Genomic DNA, 16937 nt, shown 5'->3' with positions numbered 1-16937 from the left:
CTCTGGCCACCACTCCACTCCCTGAATCCAGCCTTCACTGTCTTGGTGCCCTCCAGATGTTTGGGACTACAACTCTCATCAGCCCCAGGGTGGTCCAAAACACCCGGAGGTCAACCAGGTTGGTGAAGGGGCTGCCTTAGCAAGGCAAAGGACACCTGGGACACAGCCTTCCCTCCCACCACAACCCTTCAGCAAAGAAAATAATGGGGATTTTTTGGATAGCCAAAGATGGTATAACAGCAGCAGCCCTGAACACAGTTGCATTTTGTGTCCCACTGCTATCTCTGGACAAACAGACTTTGTGGTTTTCAAAGCATGACCAAGAAATCTGCAGAAAGCCATTCGAGACAGATGAGTGTTGGCCTGGCCCTTGGCAGATCTGCAAGGAGCTCCAGTGCCTCTTCCACGCGCCCTTCAGGCCCCCACAGGACTATTAGCTCTTTCCAACCTCTTCCCCAACCAATACATTTAAAACGGAACAGGAGGAAATGAGGAGAGCGTCCTGTCCCCCTGTCCAGTCCTATTCAGCCAGCTCTTTGTCAAGGATTTATGGGGTGGGGAGTTCTTCCCTAGGCAGTCTTTGAAACAAACAAGAAGAGTCCCAGGTGCAAAAGAGGAGGAGTGTTCAGGATTGAATCCCTCAACCTCTAGAGACGTCTCCTCCTCCTGTCTTCAGATGCTACTGGAACTCCAGCCAGCAAATAACTAAGCAAATGCCAGCCAAAATATAGGGAGAAGGGGGCAGGGAGTTCATGAGCAGAAACATTTGCTGGTAAGCCGGGAAGATGGTTCACAGTTTCCCGTTTGCTCTTCAATCCCACCCAAGAGCTTCACAATTTAAGATCCAGGTGTAATGCTAGGTTTGCCCAGCTGGCGGGGGTGGGAAGAGATACCTGCCTTGACCTACTCCAGGTGGGCCATAGCAAGGAGCAGCTCTGGAAGATGGGACAGAGTCAGGCTGAAAGTCAGGGCACACGCAAGCCTTCTTGTGGGCAGGGCCACCGTTAGGTTCGCACTTGGAACTTCCCAGCTTTGGTCATGTATTTGATCCCTTTGAAAGGCTTGTATTTCTCTCCGTACATGTCCAGGCGATTCACTTTCAAACCTAGGAGGGTGGAAAAGGGAAGGAGAGAGGTTGGGGGAGAGCAACTGGGGAAGACCAGACATGGTGGCTCTGTTCTGATGGAGGCAGAAGACCCGAGTGCCCATTTCTGGGAACCACAGGTGAGGAGAGTGCTCTTGCGCTCAGGGCTGGCTTGTGCACCAGGAGATCAGAGTGTGGCCTGATCCAGTGGGCTCCTCTTAGCCCCTTAGGATGTTGTGACTGTTAAGCACATATGCATATAACTGCTTAATCTGCATGAAACCTATTATGCTAGAGATGGGAAGGAGCAAAGGGGGGGGGGACTAATCGTCTGCTGCAGTCCACTGAGCCATATAGTTTCTTTCACATATCCTCCTGTAGCAGTAAGATTACTGCTTCGTACATCCCTGTCTTTAGGCACCAGGCAAAAAAAAATAAAAAAATTGCTCTATAACCAGGACTTTGGCCTTTAACTATCTGTGGCTTTTTAGAAGGGGGTGGGATGTTTTTAATGTATCCCCTCCCCATGGTTTTAGTATATCTTTGTGGGGTGGGTGAGTGGGTTGTTAAGTTGCTTTGGGTTGCCTTGGGCAGGATAATGCCACTAACAAGTTGAATAAACAAATAAATGTTAGGCGAGTGGCTAAGTGCCCCAGAATAGACTCCAGCAACAACCAGGATACCAAGTCAGAGACTACAGCCATCAGTTAAGGAGCCAGATCAGGTTCCTGGCTCCAAGCTTGGCACTGGCAGTAAGGGGATCTCCGAGCCCCAGCTCCCACAGCACCAGGGGTCAGAGAACCAGAGCGAAGACACTCACCAGTGCCTTCTGCTGAGCTCGAGGAACCAAGTGCCTGCCCCTCCTAAACGACCTAACCAGTCCAACAGGCCAGGGACCACAGCAGGCAGGAGGCCAGAGAGCCTAGGAGAAGTGGCCATCTTCAGGCCAGAGGCTGCCCCTTTAAGGACACTGGTTCCCCAAAGGAAGTGGAGCCAGAAGAGGCAGGACGGAAGGCAGAGGCTGAAGAGGCCAATCTTCTCGTAGCAAGTCACTCACTGGGCACACTCTGTGCTGCTGAGCCAGCTGACTGGCCAGGATGCATGAGCTCTTCCAGGCACCAGACTGATAGGGCATGACAGGAGAAAGGGGATTCTCAAGGATAGAGAATGTTTGGCCTAGAAAGACCTACCTGCTTTGGTCAGGTGTCTCTTTTAAGAAACTGGCAAAGGGGACACTGGGCATTCAAAACACTGATCCCCCCACCTATTGGCCCAACAGAGTGGGAGCTTTTCAAGGTGGCTCAAAGCAACCATTAAGATAGAATAAGGGCGGCTTTTGTGTCAGCAACAGGCTGTTAAATTGCCTTGCAGGCCCACCCCCCTGTGCTGTCGTCTGCTTTGCTTTATCCTAATTGGATCAACTGAGAGAGAAATGTTTCAAGAGGAAGTGCATAAGTCTCCCTGAACTCTCGGCCCACGTACCGGAAATGGCCAGCTGCTGGATTCTGAACTGCAGGTTGATGGTGGGGTTCTCGTCAGGCTTGGAGGCTCCTGCCTGGAGGCTCATGGTCCCCTTCAGATTGGGCAGCTTTTGGGGGTTGATCTTCCCCACGTCCCAAGACAGCAGCTTCGCAGGGGAAACAGAAGACGACAGGAAACCTCAGTAAGCCAGAGTAAGGGTGAAAGCCAGTGGGATGTCATGGCTAGAGGGTCGGACTAGGACCTGGGAGAGACCAGGGTTCAAATCCCACTCAGCCATGAAAGTCACCGGGTGACCTGGGGACAGTCGCTCACTCTCAGCCCAGCCTACCTCACAGGGTTGTTGTGAAGATAAAACGGGGAGGAGAACAAAAGTGTATCACCTTGAGTTCCTTGGAGGGAAGTTGTGATATAAAGGTAATAAATGAATAAATAAAATAAAGGTTTGAGGCCTGGAAAATGTAGGACTTGCAGTGCTGACACACAGAAGGAAGGGTATCAGAATATGCCTCTGCCTTGACCTCAGATGTACAGACCAATCTGCAGCTAATGCGCTGTGCGTTAATTTGAATTTACATCTCAACCCTCTTGTGTGCTTATTCAGAAGCAAGTTCTTGTTCTATTCAAGGGGCGTAAGTGTGGATAGGAAGCTTTAGTTACAGGTACGTACCTGTGCTGGTCTGCCATAGTCTGAACAAAATAAAAAAATTCCTTCTAGTAGCACCTGAAGAAGTGTGCATGCACACAAAAGCTCATACCAATAACAAACTTAGTTGGTCTCTAAGGTGCTACTGAAGGAATGTTTTTATTTTGTTAGGAAGCTTTAGTTAATCATCCAAGACACCCTTCCCAGGGTGACGCTGCCTTTGGAATCAGAGGGTGGGCAGGGCAAAGGGAGGAAACAGTAAGAACAGGGGCTTCTAAGCAGTGGTGCCCTCCCTGGGGAACTCTTTGCTCACTGGACACCTCTAGTGGGCTGACCAAGACCTTTCCTCTGTTAAAGCAAACTGGTGATTCCTAGTGCTGCCATCTCCAGTTCCACTCGACTCACTTTGACTGCCTAAGCGACTGCAAATTGTTTTTAACTTGGTTTTAACATATCAGTGCATATGCACATTGTGTGGCCTGTCTTTGAGTTTTGAAGACGCTCAAACTCAGGATGCAAGGGAGAAACATGCTAAGAGGAAGGCACGCTTGGCAAATCCGCACCATGATCAACTCCCTCCTGGAAACCAATGTCCCCAATGTGGAAGGACATGTGCATCCAGAATTGGCCTCCACAGTCACTTACGGACTCATCACTAAAACCGTGTTTGGAAGAGTTTTGGATTTGATATCCCGCTTTTCACTACCCGAAGGAGTCTCAAAGCGGCTCACATTCTCCTTTCCCTTCCTCCCCCACAACAAACACTCTGTGAGGTGAGTGGGGCTGAGAGACTTCAGAGAAGTGTGACTAGCCCAAGGTCACCCAGCAGCTGCATGTGGAGGAGCGGAGACGCGAACCCGGTTCCCCAGATTATGAGTCTGCCGCTCTTAACCACTACACCACACTGGCTCTCGTTTATGGAAAACAATCTTACTCGGTTACGAGTGATCACCAAAGAAGGAAGAACATTGTGTGGTAAGTAGGAATGGATCTCAGGTTTTCATTTTTTCAGTCATAATATCTGTACTCCAAATTTCTGCGGCAACTTGTGGATTATTATTTTTTAATCCTCCTGAAAATTCACCAGCATTTTAGTGCTAGTAAACACATTTTGGTATACTATTTTTAGTAATATACACAATTTCACAAGCACTTTCCTGTGATATAATGCATTATTGTATGTTGTTTTCACTAATACACGTGTTTTTATGCACAGATTAGTATACATTTCTGTACACATTACTTGGCAGGAGAACTGCATGCAGAAATTGTGCCATTCTAATTGCCTGACTTTGAAAAGATGTTGAAAAACATCTAAATGGGTCAAGGGGTTCACATCTCCTCTCTTCCTGGAAGACGAGAGAAATTGTTCAAGAACCAGACTTTGCTGCTCCATTCCCAGCCCCCTTCTCACCTTTGTGACAGGATCAAACGTGTGCGTCCCCTGCGAAGGTGTGAGGGTCATGTTTAAGACGCCTTTTGGCATTTGGCTGGTGACCATCACCCCCTCCACGGTCTTCCCCATCGTCTGCTTGGGACCCACTGTGATCTCAAAGCGGCCCAATGAGTTGCTGTCCCGGAAACTGATGTTGTGCTTCACATAAACAGGGATGGACACCAAGCTGGAACAGAGGAGACACCATTGCAGCAGCAGTATAAACCAGCTCCCTCCAACCTGATGTCCTGCTCCATATGTTTTGGAAAACAACTCTCATCAGGCCTAGCTAGTAGGGTAGCCACGTTTCAGTGCTGTGGTCCAAACCGCCACCTCCCCCCCGCCCACTGTGCTGGCCAGCGATGATGGGAATTGCAATTAAAAGCATCTGGAGCAGGGCACCAGGTTGGAGAAAGCTGCCCTAATCTACCCGGTCCTGTGTAGCAGGCTAATGTTAAGCAGTCACATGCGATGATCCTTCCCGGAGGATAGTTGGGGCTGGCTGGTGTCTGTGAGGAGCAGGGCAGGGAGGGGAGAATCCTTCTGGAGTAGGCTCTGATATCTTCCTTGCACAATGATATCTATTATATTTTAAATGTTTCTAGTTCTTATGACTGCAGAGGAACGCCTGAAAGAATATCTTCCTCGGGTTTTCCATGGTAATTCCGAATGCATTGGCAGTAATATGCAAGAAGCCAGAAGGGACTGTTGAGCAGGACTTCTAGTGGTCTGAGGAGTGGGATTTCAATATCCTCAGGCCGCTCCTTGGATTTTACCCCCCCCCCCACACACACCTGTGGTTAGTTCTCTCTGGCCTCTGTACCCAAGGCTATTTATTTGTGATTCTCTATAGCCTGTGACTTCTAATCTTTGCCAAAAATATATACAGGCAGTGACTGTTTTAGGCGCATCCAATATGTGCTGGACCGCACATGCGTGCACTGTGCTAAACTTTGATGTTACCCAAAAAGTCACAAAAAGGGGCAGGGGCAGAATGAGGTGTTTGCAGGCTTCTTCAGTGGGTGCTCTGATTATACACAATTTCACACAAGCATGCAATGACCCAGAACACAACCCCTGTGCAAACGGAGTTGCCTGCAGACTTCCTTTGCACAATGTGTTCCAGGTGCATCATTTGGGAATGCCTTGTGGAGGATGAGCATTTTTGTGCAGCCAAAGATGCACTGTAGATCTGAAACAAATTTGCGGGAGGGACAGCGGCTCCCAAGTGCTTTTTTCCTTTTTAAATTTGGCTTGCAAAACTGTGAATCTACATTGTCAGCATTCCCAATGACAACTACTACTGTCAGATATATGGATTTTAGTCAGTCAGTCCCTAAGCATCATCACCTTAAAATTCATGAGTACTGTTACACCCTAAAAGCATCTCTCAACACTGAATGGCAATGCCAACATTCTTAGTTTGTGCAAGGTTTTGTTTCAGCTCTAATATAGAGCAGATTAGGTTTGTCATATTGCTTTTTCAAGAGCCAGTCTAAATTGCACTCCTGAAGGGAGGTGGGGAGGGAGGGAGGTGGGGTCCATCTGTGCACACCCCTAGCATCTAGTCTTCCTGCCCTGATCCAGGACGTTCAGGAAGAGCTGCTCCTTTGTCTTAATCCTGCTCTTCCTGTGCTCAGTTTTAGCAAAGGGTCTGCAATATCCCCTTCCATCACTCCCTCTATTTTCGGCATTCAGGGATGTCACTGCTTATGGAGCAAAAACAGAAACCCCCGGGACTGAGTGTATGCAGCGACCACTGAATACTGACTGACTGCTGGGGACGAGGAACAAAGCAGAGTATCCTGAACAGCAAGACACCATGCTGTAACATTTCGTTGCAGGTTCCATTTGGCACCTTCTAAGCCAAGGTTGACTTCATGCCCCTCAGTTGCTGATTTGTTTCTGCGCCCAATTCAAGGTGCTAATGTTCATGTTTAAAACCCTAAATGACTCAGGCCTCAAGTGTGTGTGTGTGTGTGTGTGTGTGTGTGTGTGTGTATATATATATATATATATATATAAATAAAACCTTGCCTCCTTCCTTACAGACTGTCCCGGGCAGTAAGACCAGCAAAGTGGGCCTCTTGGTAGATCCACTTCCCTCAGAAATTCAGTGAGTATGTGGCCCAGAAGAGAGCATTCTCTGTGGTGGCCCCCCAGTTATGGAATTCCCTCCCCAGACAGCCATGTCTGGCTTCTTTGCTACGCAGCTTTTGGTGAATGCTGGAGACATACCTCTTTACCCTTTGATGCCTGAGATGTGTGTTTTCAGGACCTACCGTATTCTTGTGAATGTAGTATGTTTTAACTGTTTTTAATTCAGAATTTTAAATTGTTGTAACCCGCCCTGGCGTGCCTGGCGTGCTCTGGTCCATGGGGTCACGAAGAGTCGGACACGACTGAACGACTGAACAACAACAACAACAACAACCCGCCCTGGGACTTGATGATGAAGGGGGCACAATGAAGATAAGAGAAATAAAAATAAAATAAAAAAGGGAATGGAGCCAATAAGAGGGTGGCAGTTCCCCTGGGTGGGGCGAGAGGCAGAAGGTCACCATGAGGGATTCCTTTTCAAACCAAGTGTTTAGGGAAAGATCTTAGACTTTGGGAGTCAATGATTGCTTACTTCTGAGCGCTGACATGATATGACAGCAGACGGAAGTTCCCATCTGGAGGAATGAAGGAGAGGATTCGTTCCGATTCCCAACGCTTGAAACGCACGCATGGGTGGAAGCTGACGTCGTCCAGCAACCTGGGATTCTAATGCAAGCAAGATAAAGACAGCAGAGATTTCTAACCAGACTGTTCTCTCTCCTGAAGTCAGTGGGTTGTCACTTCTGCTGCCTTCTCTTCCCCACAGATGTATTCCCAATACCCATTTCAGGGGTCAAATTGAGGGATGGGCCATTGGGACTCTCCCCAGGTCACACACCCTCCCCAGCCATGCATTGCACCCTCCTTGGGTGCTTTCGCTTGGATAGGTGCCCTTGAACTCTGATAGTGGCTCTTGCTTGTCTGGATGGAAGCGAGGAAGGTTTGCTGCTCTGCTTGCTTTTGCCTCTGTCTCCATGCACCACTGTCAGGTGGCCCCCAGGGGGTTGCCAAGAAGGAAATATGGCCCTTCAGCTGAAAAAGTGTGCCCCACCCCTAGTCTAAACCCTCCTTCCACCCACACCATCAGTTCCTCTGGCATCTTCCCCCAGGGAACCTTGGTGGGTCTGCATGACAAGCCCCACTTGAATGCCTGGACCTCAACACTCATCAAGTGATGAAGGACCACAAAAGCCCCCTTGGGCTTGATGGTCATCAGAGGTCATCTTCCAGGCTTCCCTGACATCTGAAGCAAGGCATGGAGAGAGCAGGAAAAAGGTATCTCTCTGTTGTGAGGCTCCATATAGCCAGATATGGAATGCCTTCTCTAGGGGCGCTTGCCTGCTGCTGACTCTGATGCTGTACTGTTGCCAGGCAAATAATTTTAAAATTTGCCCAAGCATCCCAGTATGCAGCCATTTTCCTGCTTGGCTCCTCCTGCTTTTTTACTATCTGGCATGTGAATGTCTTTAAACACCAACTGTTCTACTATATTACACATGCCACCCCGAAATGTTTATACGGAAGAGCAGCACAGAGTTGTATCCAATAAAACTGGAACCACAGAGATTAATGGACCACCCACCCACGTCATTCCACTTCATTTGTTCTGCAATGTTTGCCCAACGCGACCAGATCATTGCTGCCTGGTGGGCCATTATTGCACTATAGCGCAATAAAAGAAGGACAAAAAACAAACAGAATATTTACAGTATAAAAAAATTACAATATTTCAGCAGAAAGTTACAAGACATGCATGGATTGGAGATGAAGCAGGGTGTCTGCCCCGAAGGTTTTGCAGGCACAAGCAGTATAGCAAGTGGGATTGCATATACCTGCCCCATCAACACCATGAGTGCAAATAATCATGAACGCACAACAGAAAGGACATATGGAGGGTTCCATAAGCTTGTGATGATCCTTAATTCCAGTAGGTCTACTCAGAGCATGAAAAAAGCAAGCAAGAGGTCCTTCCTCTCAAACTTTACCATAAAGGAGAGGGTAAGGTCTGGCATCCCAGTTAATTTCACGCAAGCATCAATCACCCCTTGGATTTCAGCCGTAATCGTGGAACCTGCCATGGGAAATAAAAGCCAAGTGGGTCACAAAGGAGGCCAGGAAACCCTGGGGAAATCACTTTGGACACTGATTATGGCTAATCGTAGTTGAGACTTTTCAAAATGGCAAATCACTTTGTACGTTACGTCTGAAAAGAAGCATGCAAACACCATCACTGATGAGAGAAATGAAATGAACAAGAGGAAGGGAATGCATTGAAATGCGTCTTCCTTTGGCCCAAAATGCTGCTGCTTCTGTTCATTGAGGCAAGGACACTGCTGCCTAGCGAATATAGCTCTGTGTACCTGATTTCTCAATGATGGCATCTATCTCCTCAATCACATCAAAATAGGCCTCGTTGTTGGTATACTTCACACCGGTTCTTCGCCAAGGAACAACAGACAGCTGTCCTGTGGGGAGCTGCTCTCCCACATTGGTGCTTCCTGAAAAGGTTAAGAGAGATGGCAGTAGACAAGTGGACAGCTAAACCCATTTCCTAATTTCTCATACCCTTATACCACAGCAAAACACTGCTATATCCCTCAGAAACAGCAGTATTTTCAGATTGCATTTAGTGCAAGGAGTTCCCACCAGGAAGAGCCAAAATATTTTTCTTCTGCATACCAGATTCATAGGGCAGAAGCTGTATGTATATGGAAGTTTGCAACTCTTGCAGCAAAATTTCCCACAGCCCAAAGGGAGCAGCTAAGTCTCACTGAGGTTAATGAGAGCTACTCACACATAAATTTCCTAACATTTTTATGGCAAGGAACGCACCAAACCTGGGGGTATTTGTGTCTTCTGGAAAAATCTTCTTTGCATATGTTCCTGCATGTCTGTCAGGCATTCGCCCTCCAGGGACACCTTCTGGAGGGATGTTTTGGTACAGTAGGAGAAGTCGTATGCATGAACATTGTCTTAAGCTCACTGAAACTGTGTATAAATCTTACAGTGTGGGAACATGGGAGGGCAAGATCCCTGCTGGGATTCTGACTGTTAGTTTGTGGTTCAGAACAAGTTATAAATAAAAATAAATAAAAACAAAATCTCCACATTGGCAAGACAGATCCCATCACCGTTAGCCCTGAGAACATTATTATCAAACTGAAGCATAACCTCTTGGCTGCCTTCATCCTCACAGAGATCTAGGATGAATGGGAGAAGTTGCTTTTTCAGGTAAGCTTTGTTTAGGTTCCCAAAGCTACAGTTGGAGACAATGGGTACGTGCAACAGTTAACCATAGCTTCTACTTACATTCAAACCAACAAACTATGGTTAACTGCTTCCAAGCCAACCAACTTTAAGCTGTGTCTCCATATTCTGGCTTGCTGAGAAGTCATTAATCATAGTTTCCTGGTTGGTACATAATAAGAAGCTATTTTTAAACTGCAGCTTCCTGGCTCATTTCCCCATCATATGAAGGGAGGAGCAAAGCAGCTGCATGTGGAGGAACAATGCTGGCTCATAACTTGGCCTATTAAGCCAAGATTTGATCATCCAAACACAGCCACTGATGACCAAATGAGACTATTTGAAGGTAGGAGCTGTGGGGGCTTTTACAGTAAATAATAACCAAAAAACCAAGGTCACGTACAACAATATGCTTTTACAGGCATACAATCTGCATGCAAACCAGGAATGGGAAACCCTCTAGATGTTGTTAAGGCTCCAAATCTCCTCATCCCTGACCACAGGCCATGTGAGCTGAGGCTGGTAAGAGTTGGAACCCAATGATATCTAGAGAGCCATAGGTTCCCTGCCGTCAGTGCAGACAATCAGCTCACTGACCTGTACGCAGTGTGAGAAAACACATTGACAGAAATTAGAAGTGAAAAGCGGGCAAACCCAAATATGGAGAACAGTTGTTGAACTGAATATGGGTCAGTTGCAGGGAAAAGGCTGTCTACATGCAGAATAGTGTCTCAGAACCATTCGGTTGTCAAACTTGTTCATGACAGTCTTCATGACATCATCTGAACTGAGCTGAAAGAGCTGCCTCTTCCATTCATTCCAGCTGTTCAGGAGGATAAACCTGGCTGTGCTCTTTGTCAAGAGGAGGTCCACAATGCCACATACACTTCCACAGTGAAAACAGTCAGTCATGGGATCCATCTAGCACATGCAGTGAAGATTCTTCAGGAAGTTATGAACACCCCCAGAGTCTGATGCATCTCTCATCAACAGGTGCAACCCTGCATAAATTTTACTTGCAAGCAGATCCTACTTGTCTCAGTGGAGACAAACTTCCAGTTGCAAAATGCAGCTGTGAAACATTTTTACTTTAAAGCTCTTACACCAGTTCTCCACTAGTTCACCTGTTAAGGCTCAGCCCTCGCCCGCTACCAGGGATGGGAAAATCCAGTGGAAAGTGTGAGATAACTCTCGCTGCGCTGCATCACCATCTAACCACCCCACCAACAAATGAGAATGCGTGCTCATCCGTTAACGCCATCCAATCTCGCTGCGAACAAATCAGGGTGAACGCTCAATAAATAGGTTATATGGAGACCACACACACACACACACACACACACACACACACAGACACAAAATCACAGACCTGTAATGGTGTTGACTACTGTCCGTAGGATGGTCGGGGGCTTGATCAGCTCCTTCAAAATGTTGGACTCAGTAGCCAATGGGAATCCATTGTCCAGCATCTCCTCCAGCACCTCATAGACCACCACGACATTGTCCTTGATGACAATCTCAGAGCAGACTCCAAAATAATCCTGTGTGTGGAAACAAGGTAAACAAGCCTCCTCAGAGTGTCTGCTGAAACAGGCCAAAGAGGGAGAGCTCCGCTTATTCCCCATGAAAAGAAACGCCAGAGGTGGTTTCCCTGTGTAGTAAGGGGAGGAAGCAGGAGTTTTGAGGTATCACTGGAAGCAGCAGAGTGAGAGAGGGGGAGTCCTGGCCCACGGGATACAACCCAGGGAGATGTTCTCTTGCACAAGATCACAAGGAATGAATGGGACAGCTTGGGACCAGGTTAGCTCAGCCTTTTCCATCCACGGTCCATGCAGGTGACTGCGATGGGGGGGGGGCACTGCTACCCATACCAAAGTCCATTTGGCATGGGTTCAAAGGAGGGCCTTTTCCATTGTGGAGCCCATTTTGCGCAACAAGCTCCCTATAGAGACCAGGTGATTATAGACAATGGAGGCCTTTTGCAGACAACTGAAGACCTTTCTGGTGTTCCTTGACTGCTGGTATAGAACTCCTTTAAGAACATTTTAAGAACCTGCTGGATCAGGCCAATGACCCATCTAGTCCAACAACCTGTGGCCAACCAGAGGTCTGTGGGAAACCTGGAAGCAGCACTCGAGCACAAGAGCAGTCACACCCACTGTGGTTTCCAGCAACTGGGATTCAGGCGGAATTTTGCTCTCTTGGTCGCTGCTGCTGCTGTTGAAAAGTATATGGCTTGTCAATGTTTTAATTGGTGTTATTTATTGATTTTATGTATACTGTGAACCACTCTGAGATTTATAAAAAGCATTTTAGTATTTTTTAAAAAACAAAACAAAACACAGTAAAGTAAAATAACTGAGGAGCAATGCTGGTCCACCTGGAAGTGAACCAGAGCACTCTGTAATAGTGGCGAGAATGCTGGAATAGGGCCAAGGAGACAAGCGTTTAAATGTCCCCCAGCCATGAGGCTCACTCGGCACCCTTGGAGCCAGTGACTATTTACTGACCTAACCTCTTCCATAGGGGTCTTGTGGGGATAAAGTGGGAATATTTGTGTGGTGGGGGGCGGGGACAGGGCAGGGGGGAGAGACCCCTGTTTGTCACCACAAGTTATTTGGAAGAATTGCAGTATAAAGCCATTAGACGTTAGGAAGCATCTGGCCCTGTTCATTTCAATGTGGAGAACATCACCCTGCATTGTGACCCAAGTTGGGTTGGAGCTTCCGAAATTTGGGAGGGTGGGTTCTCCCTCCCCGTCTTCCCCGGCCCTTTTCTTACAGCCACCAGGAAGCTACAGCAGTAACTGGAGAAAATGAGGCCCATAAATAATGAAGGAGTGCAGAGAAGCATCCCTGATGCTCAGCTCATCAGATTACAACTCAGATTCCATCACTGTTTCTCATGTGCTGGCAGGTAGTTAGAAAATTGTGGTGGGTGTGCAATCTGAGCATGCCCAAAGTAAGAAAGGAGACGAAAGCCATTTTTTTCTGTAAGGAAGGGTAAAAAATTAAGAAAGAGAACTGGAGCATCTCTGAGGTGGCCTTTTAAATGGGGGTCTAGGAGTCTGTGTGGCCAAGAGCCCGAAGATGGACTCCAACTTCCATCCTCCCCAGCCACCATGCCCAATGTCTAGTGATTGCATGAGTTGCAAACATTTCCTGAAAAGCAGTCTGAAAGCTTAACAAATAAATAGTCCAGCCTATCAAACAAACAGACAGACAGACAGACAAACGAATAGTCCACCATCTGGAGGGTTTTGAGCCCCCCCCCCCCAGTGTAGACCATGCAAAACTAGATAGAGCAGTGGCCTGACTCTGCATAAGGCAGCTTCGTATGTTCCTGATCGTAAGGTGTCCTGTGACAAAACACAGAATCCTGCACCAGTTTCTAGTCCTCATGCCATTTTACTTACCTGAAAAGTATCCACAACTCGATGAAGAAATTCAATGACAAAAAGCGGGGGTACCTCTGTCTGGATCACTGCCACAAAGAAGATCTTGTGCCGATAAACACTCAAGAGATAGTGGTGAGGGGTGGGGATCACGGGGGGCACATTTTCTGCCTCTGAGGCTCTTTCTTGTGCCTCAAAGAAGTAGTCACAAACCGAGCGGCTAACCACACTTTTCCAGTGTTTCTCAAGGAAGATGTCCCCAGAAGAGTTGATCAGGAAGAGGCTGTGAATCATGGCTGGTCAAACAGGGAAGCCCAACGCTGGAGATGCCTTCCCAAGTCAAGAGGAAGTTGGACTGTGCTACTTCAGATCTTTAAAACATCAACAGTGACAAAATATATATTACTTCATTGTTTGTTACTGAGGAAGGCCACCTCACAAGTGTTGTACTAGCACTTGGGAGACCAGGATTCAGATCCCAGCTCAAGCATGAAGCTCACTGGGTGATCTTGGGGCAGTCACTGTTTCTCTGCCTAACCTACCTCACAGGGTTGCTGTGAGGATAAAAAGATGGGACATAAAAGGAGTAATCAGAATAAATAAATCTCAGGACCAAAATAATTTCATCCCATCCACTCCTTATTCCTCAGCAGTCACAGCAGCTCCCATCTAGCTGCTCATGATGGTTCACTGTGTTCATGGAAGACAATCTTACTCTGCTACGAGTGATCGCAGAAGAAGAAGAAGCAGCAGCTCATGATGGTGTTGGGATGGTTATATGCAATCTCAGTTTCAATACTGTTTTTTAAGTTTCAGGACAGACCTACAACTTTGTTTCCATGTTTAACTTCCTGCTGAAACCCCATATCTCTTTATGCTGCAATGGGGTGCCCCTCCAGACGACAATAATGCAATAATGCTGAGGAGGCATCACAGAATAACCAAGGAGGTGGAATTGTGTGTGGCTGGTCCAGGGTACATCCTCCACTAATGCCCCATTACTGTGTCAATGACATCTTGCAGAACAGATCTTCAAAACAAAAAACCACAAACGCCCCCCCCGCACCGCAACCCTTGGCCCATGGCCACTCTCCATTCACATACACTCTCATGTCCCTATACTTCAGCCCCCACCTCCTCAAACTTCAGAGTGCTCACTTTATCGATCATCTATTAAGCTTGAGCCAATCTTCTCCCTTCACTTCAAGGTGCCCCATTACAAGTACTGGTAAGATACCCTTCCTTTCATTCCTAGCCTTCATCCAATTAACTCATCCTGTGTTAAGCTTTGAAGACTAAAGCAAACTGAGAGATGGTTCACACTTCCAGTCACACCAGAGAGAGAATTGGAGTGAGGATTTCAGGTGTGGGACCATGGCAGGAAACGTGATGTGATTACGATGCAATTGCATGGGTGGAAAGTAACAGCGACAATATTTGCAGAAATGGCGGTATGTGAACCTTGTGAAGGCTTGAGCCTGACCAACAAGCACTCTCTTGACAATGACATCGATGCACCCATGTCAAACATCAAGGGAATGCACAGGGGCATTTCTGACAATGCTGCACATTTATGGATCAGATTCTCACTTAGGGTTTGCCAGAGCCCAAACTTCAATGCAGAATAAAACTTCTTTTACGGTATTTGGGCAGTTGTTTGACAGCTGGGATTGCAGACATTATTTAAATTTACAAGAATGTTTCCTTTCTTTGCTGCTTATAATAAAATGCCAGTATTACGAATTAATGTGGTACCAGATAATAATGTACTATGTGACCCCCCCAAGCTCTGCTGTGAATTTCTCCAAGGCTTTCCCTTAATAATCACCAGGGTCTCCAGCATCCACATTCCTGTTTTCCTAGTCAGGGATCCACAATTGCACTTGCCAGTCTTCCCCTAGAGAAAGCAAGGGTAGCCTCTGACCTTCTCTGTGCTTGGGGGGAGTGGAGGGGCCACACTGCTCCTAGGAGGAGGCACTCAGCAAGTAGACTTCTCATCATTTTCCAAATGGCTCTGAGGTTTAGTGCAACAAAGGCGATACCCCCCCCTTTCCCACCTCAAAGTTGGGGAAGATGTCAAGGTATTCTCACCCCTTGTCACCCTGGCTTTTGAACCCAGTGTGCCCCAGCCCTGCCCCTTCTCCTGCAGGTGGAACAGGCTTGTGGGGAGCCTTGGTTGACCCCCTAAGTGTGGCCCCTAATTGTATTTCCAGCTGGCTTCTCCCCTAGGGACACCAGCCTTCCCCACTGACATGACTTCCATGCCCTCACAGATCTCTTGTGACTATTCCAATGCTGCACCCTTAAGCCAACCCCTACTAGAATCCAGAGCTTTTGATCTTATTCTCATTCTTCATTCTATTGTAAATCTGCAAGCAACCCCAGCTGCAGTCTCTCAGCTCTCCAGAATAAAAAGCCCAACTCCATGGATGTCACTTGTCATTCCTAAAATCCCCATTACAACTGCATAGCTCCCAGCTAGTCATCCACAGGCGAACCAAGAGCTCTGCCCTCCCCACCCTGTGTTATTTCTAACAATTCCTATTACAATTGCCCCAGAGCACAGGGAGGATTTCTACTAACTTGACTGCTAACTCAGTGATGTGGGTTAATAAAATAAATGAATTCCCCCTCCCCCATGCAACTTAGGGAAATTTGCACTGAATAGCTTTCTGTTTCCATCAGAAGATATTGTGATATTGTGATGCATTGGAGTAATCTAATTTAGCAAGTTCATTTTACTTGCATTTAGCAAATAAAGATTAAAAAATTGAAACACCAAAGTAGCCTAATATTGAATTATTGCACTTGGTATCCATTCATTCTTAGTGACAAACTTATAAAATGGAAGCATTTTAATAGAAAAACAAAGAGCTGGAAAATGTGGAATCTTTTCAACTCAACATCGCTATTACTGCCCTGCTGTCATCCAGGATGCTAAACTGAAGACCCTAAAGGAGCTCCTAAGCATTCTCACTGGGACACCTTCATGCCTAACATACCAGCACATGAGTCGGAGCCCCCCTCCCACTTACGCAAACACTCCCTTTCATACAACCCTCCACACCTCCGGAACTCAGAGCCCTATATCTTATGTACCTTTTCAAATATGCACGTTGCAACCCCATAGCAGCTTTCACCCACACGACCTCATTGAATCCCCATAGCAACCTTGCCAGGGAGGTTAAGCCGAGACAGTGACTGCCCCAAAGGGGCTTCATGGCTGTGGTAGGATTTGAACTGTGGTCTCCCAGGTCCTGCCCTGACCAACGCTGTAGCTGCTGCACATACTGGCTCGAGCAGCCTTTGCGAAAGTGGTGCCCTCTACATGGCCATCAGCTGGGGCAGATGGGAGTTGTAGTCCAACATCATGTAGAACAGTGTTTCCCAAACTTGGGTCTCCAGCTATTTCTGGACTACAACTCCCATCATCCCCAGCTAGCAAAACCAGCAGTCAGAGATATTGGGAACTGTAGTCCAAAAGCAGCTGGCAACCTACGTTTGGTTAACACTGACCTAGAGGGCACCACGTTGGCAAATGTCGTTGCGAAGC

At 47.2% G+C, this 16937-nt stretch overlaps 1 protein-coding gene across 1 annotated transcript; it reads right to left on the bottom strand.

Moving 5' to 3' along the window:
* Positions 1-896: 896 nt before the first annotated feature.
* AP3M2 (adaptor related protein complex 3 subunit mu 2) lies at positions 897-13755 on the bottom strand. The gene is made up of 8 exons (XM_033158989.1): positions 13406-13755; positions 11360-11531; positions 9105-9242; positions 8730-8815; positions 7277-7410; positions 4624-4831; positions 2567-2711; positions 897-1105 (listed from the first exon to the last, which is right to left on the bottom strand). The coding sequence occupies exons 1-8, from the start codon at positions 13676-13678 to the stop codon at positions 1005-1007; spliced, it is 1257 nt and encodes a 418-aa protein (XP_033014880.1). The 5' UTR covers positions 13679-13755; the 3' UTR covers positions 897-1004.
* Between the last annotated feature and the right edge of the window lie 3182 nt (positions 13756-16937).

Source organism: Lacerta agilis, chromosome 8 (genome assembly GCF_009819535.1).
Source record: "Lacerta agilis isolate rLacAgi1 chromosome 8, rLacAgi1.pri, whole genome shotgun sequence".
Lineage (NCBI taxonomy): Eukaryota > Metazoa > Chordata > Lepidosauria > Squamata > Lacertidae > Lacerta > Lacerta agilis.
This window is presented reverse-complemented; position numbering and strand designations above follow the sequence as displayed.

Coding starts and splice junctions, on each gene's coding strand:
- AP3M2 (XM_033158989.1), bottom strand. CDS start 13,678: ATGATTCACAGCCTCTTCCTGATCAACTCTTCTGGGGACATCTTCCTT. Junction 11,532..13,405: donor GAGTTGTGGATACTTTTCAG/GTAAGTAAAATG, acceptor TTCCACACACAG/GATTATTTTGGAGTCTGCTC. Junction 4,832..7,276: donor TATCATGTCAGCGCTCAGAA/GTAAGCAATCAT, acceptor CCTCTGTTCCAG/CTTGGTGTCCATCCCTGTTT.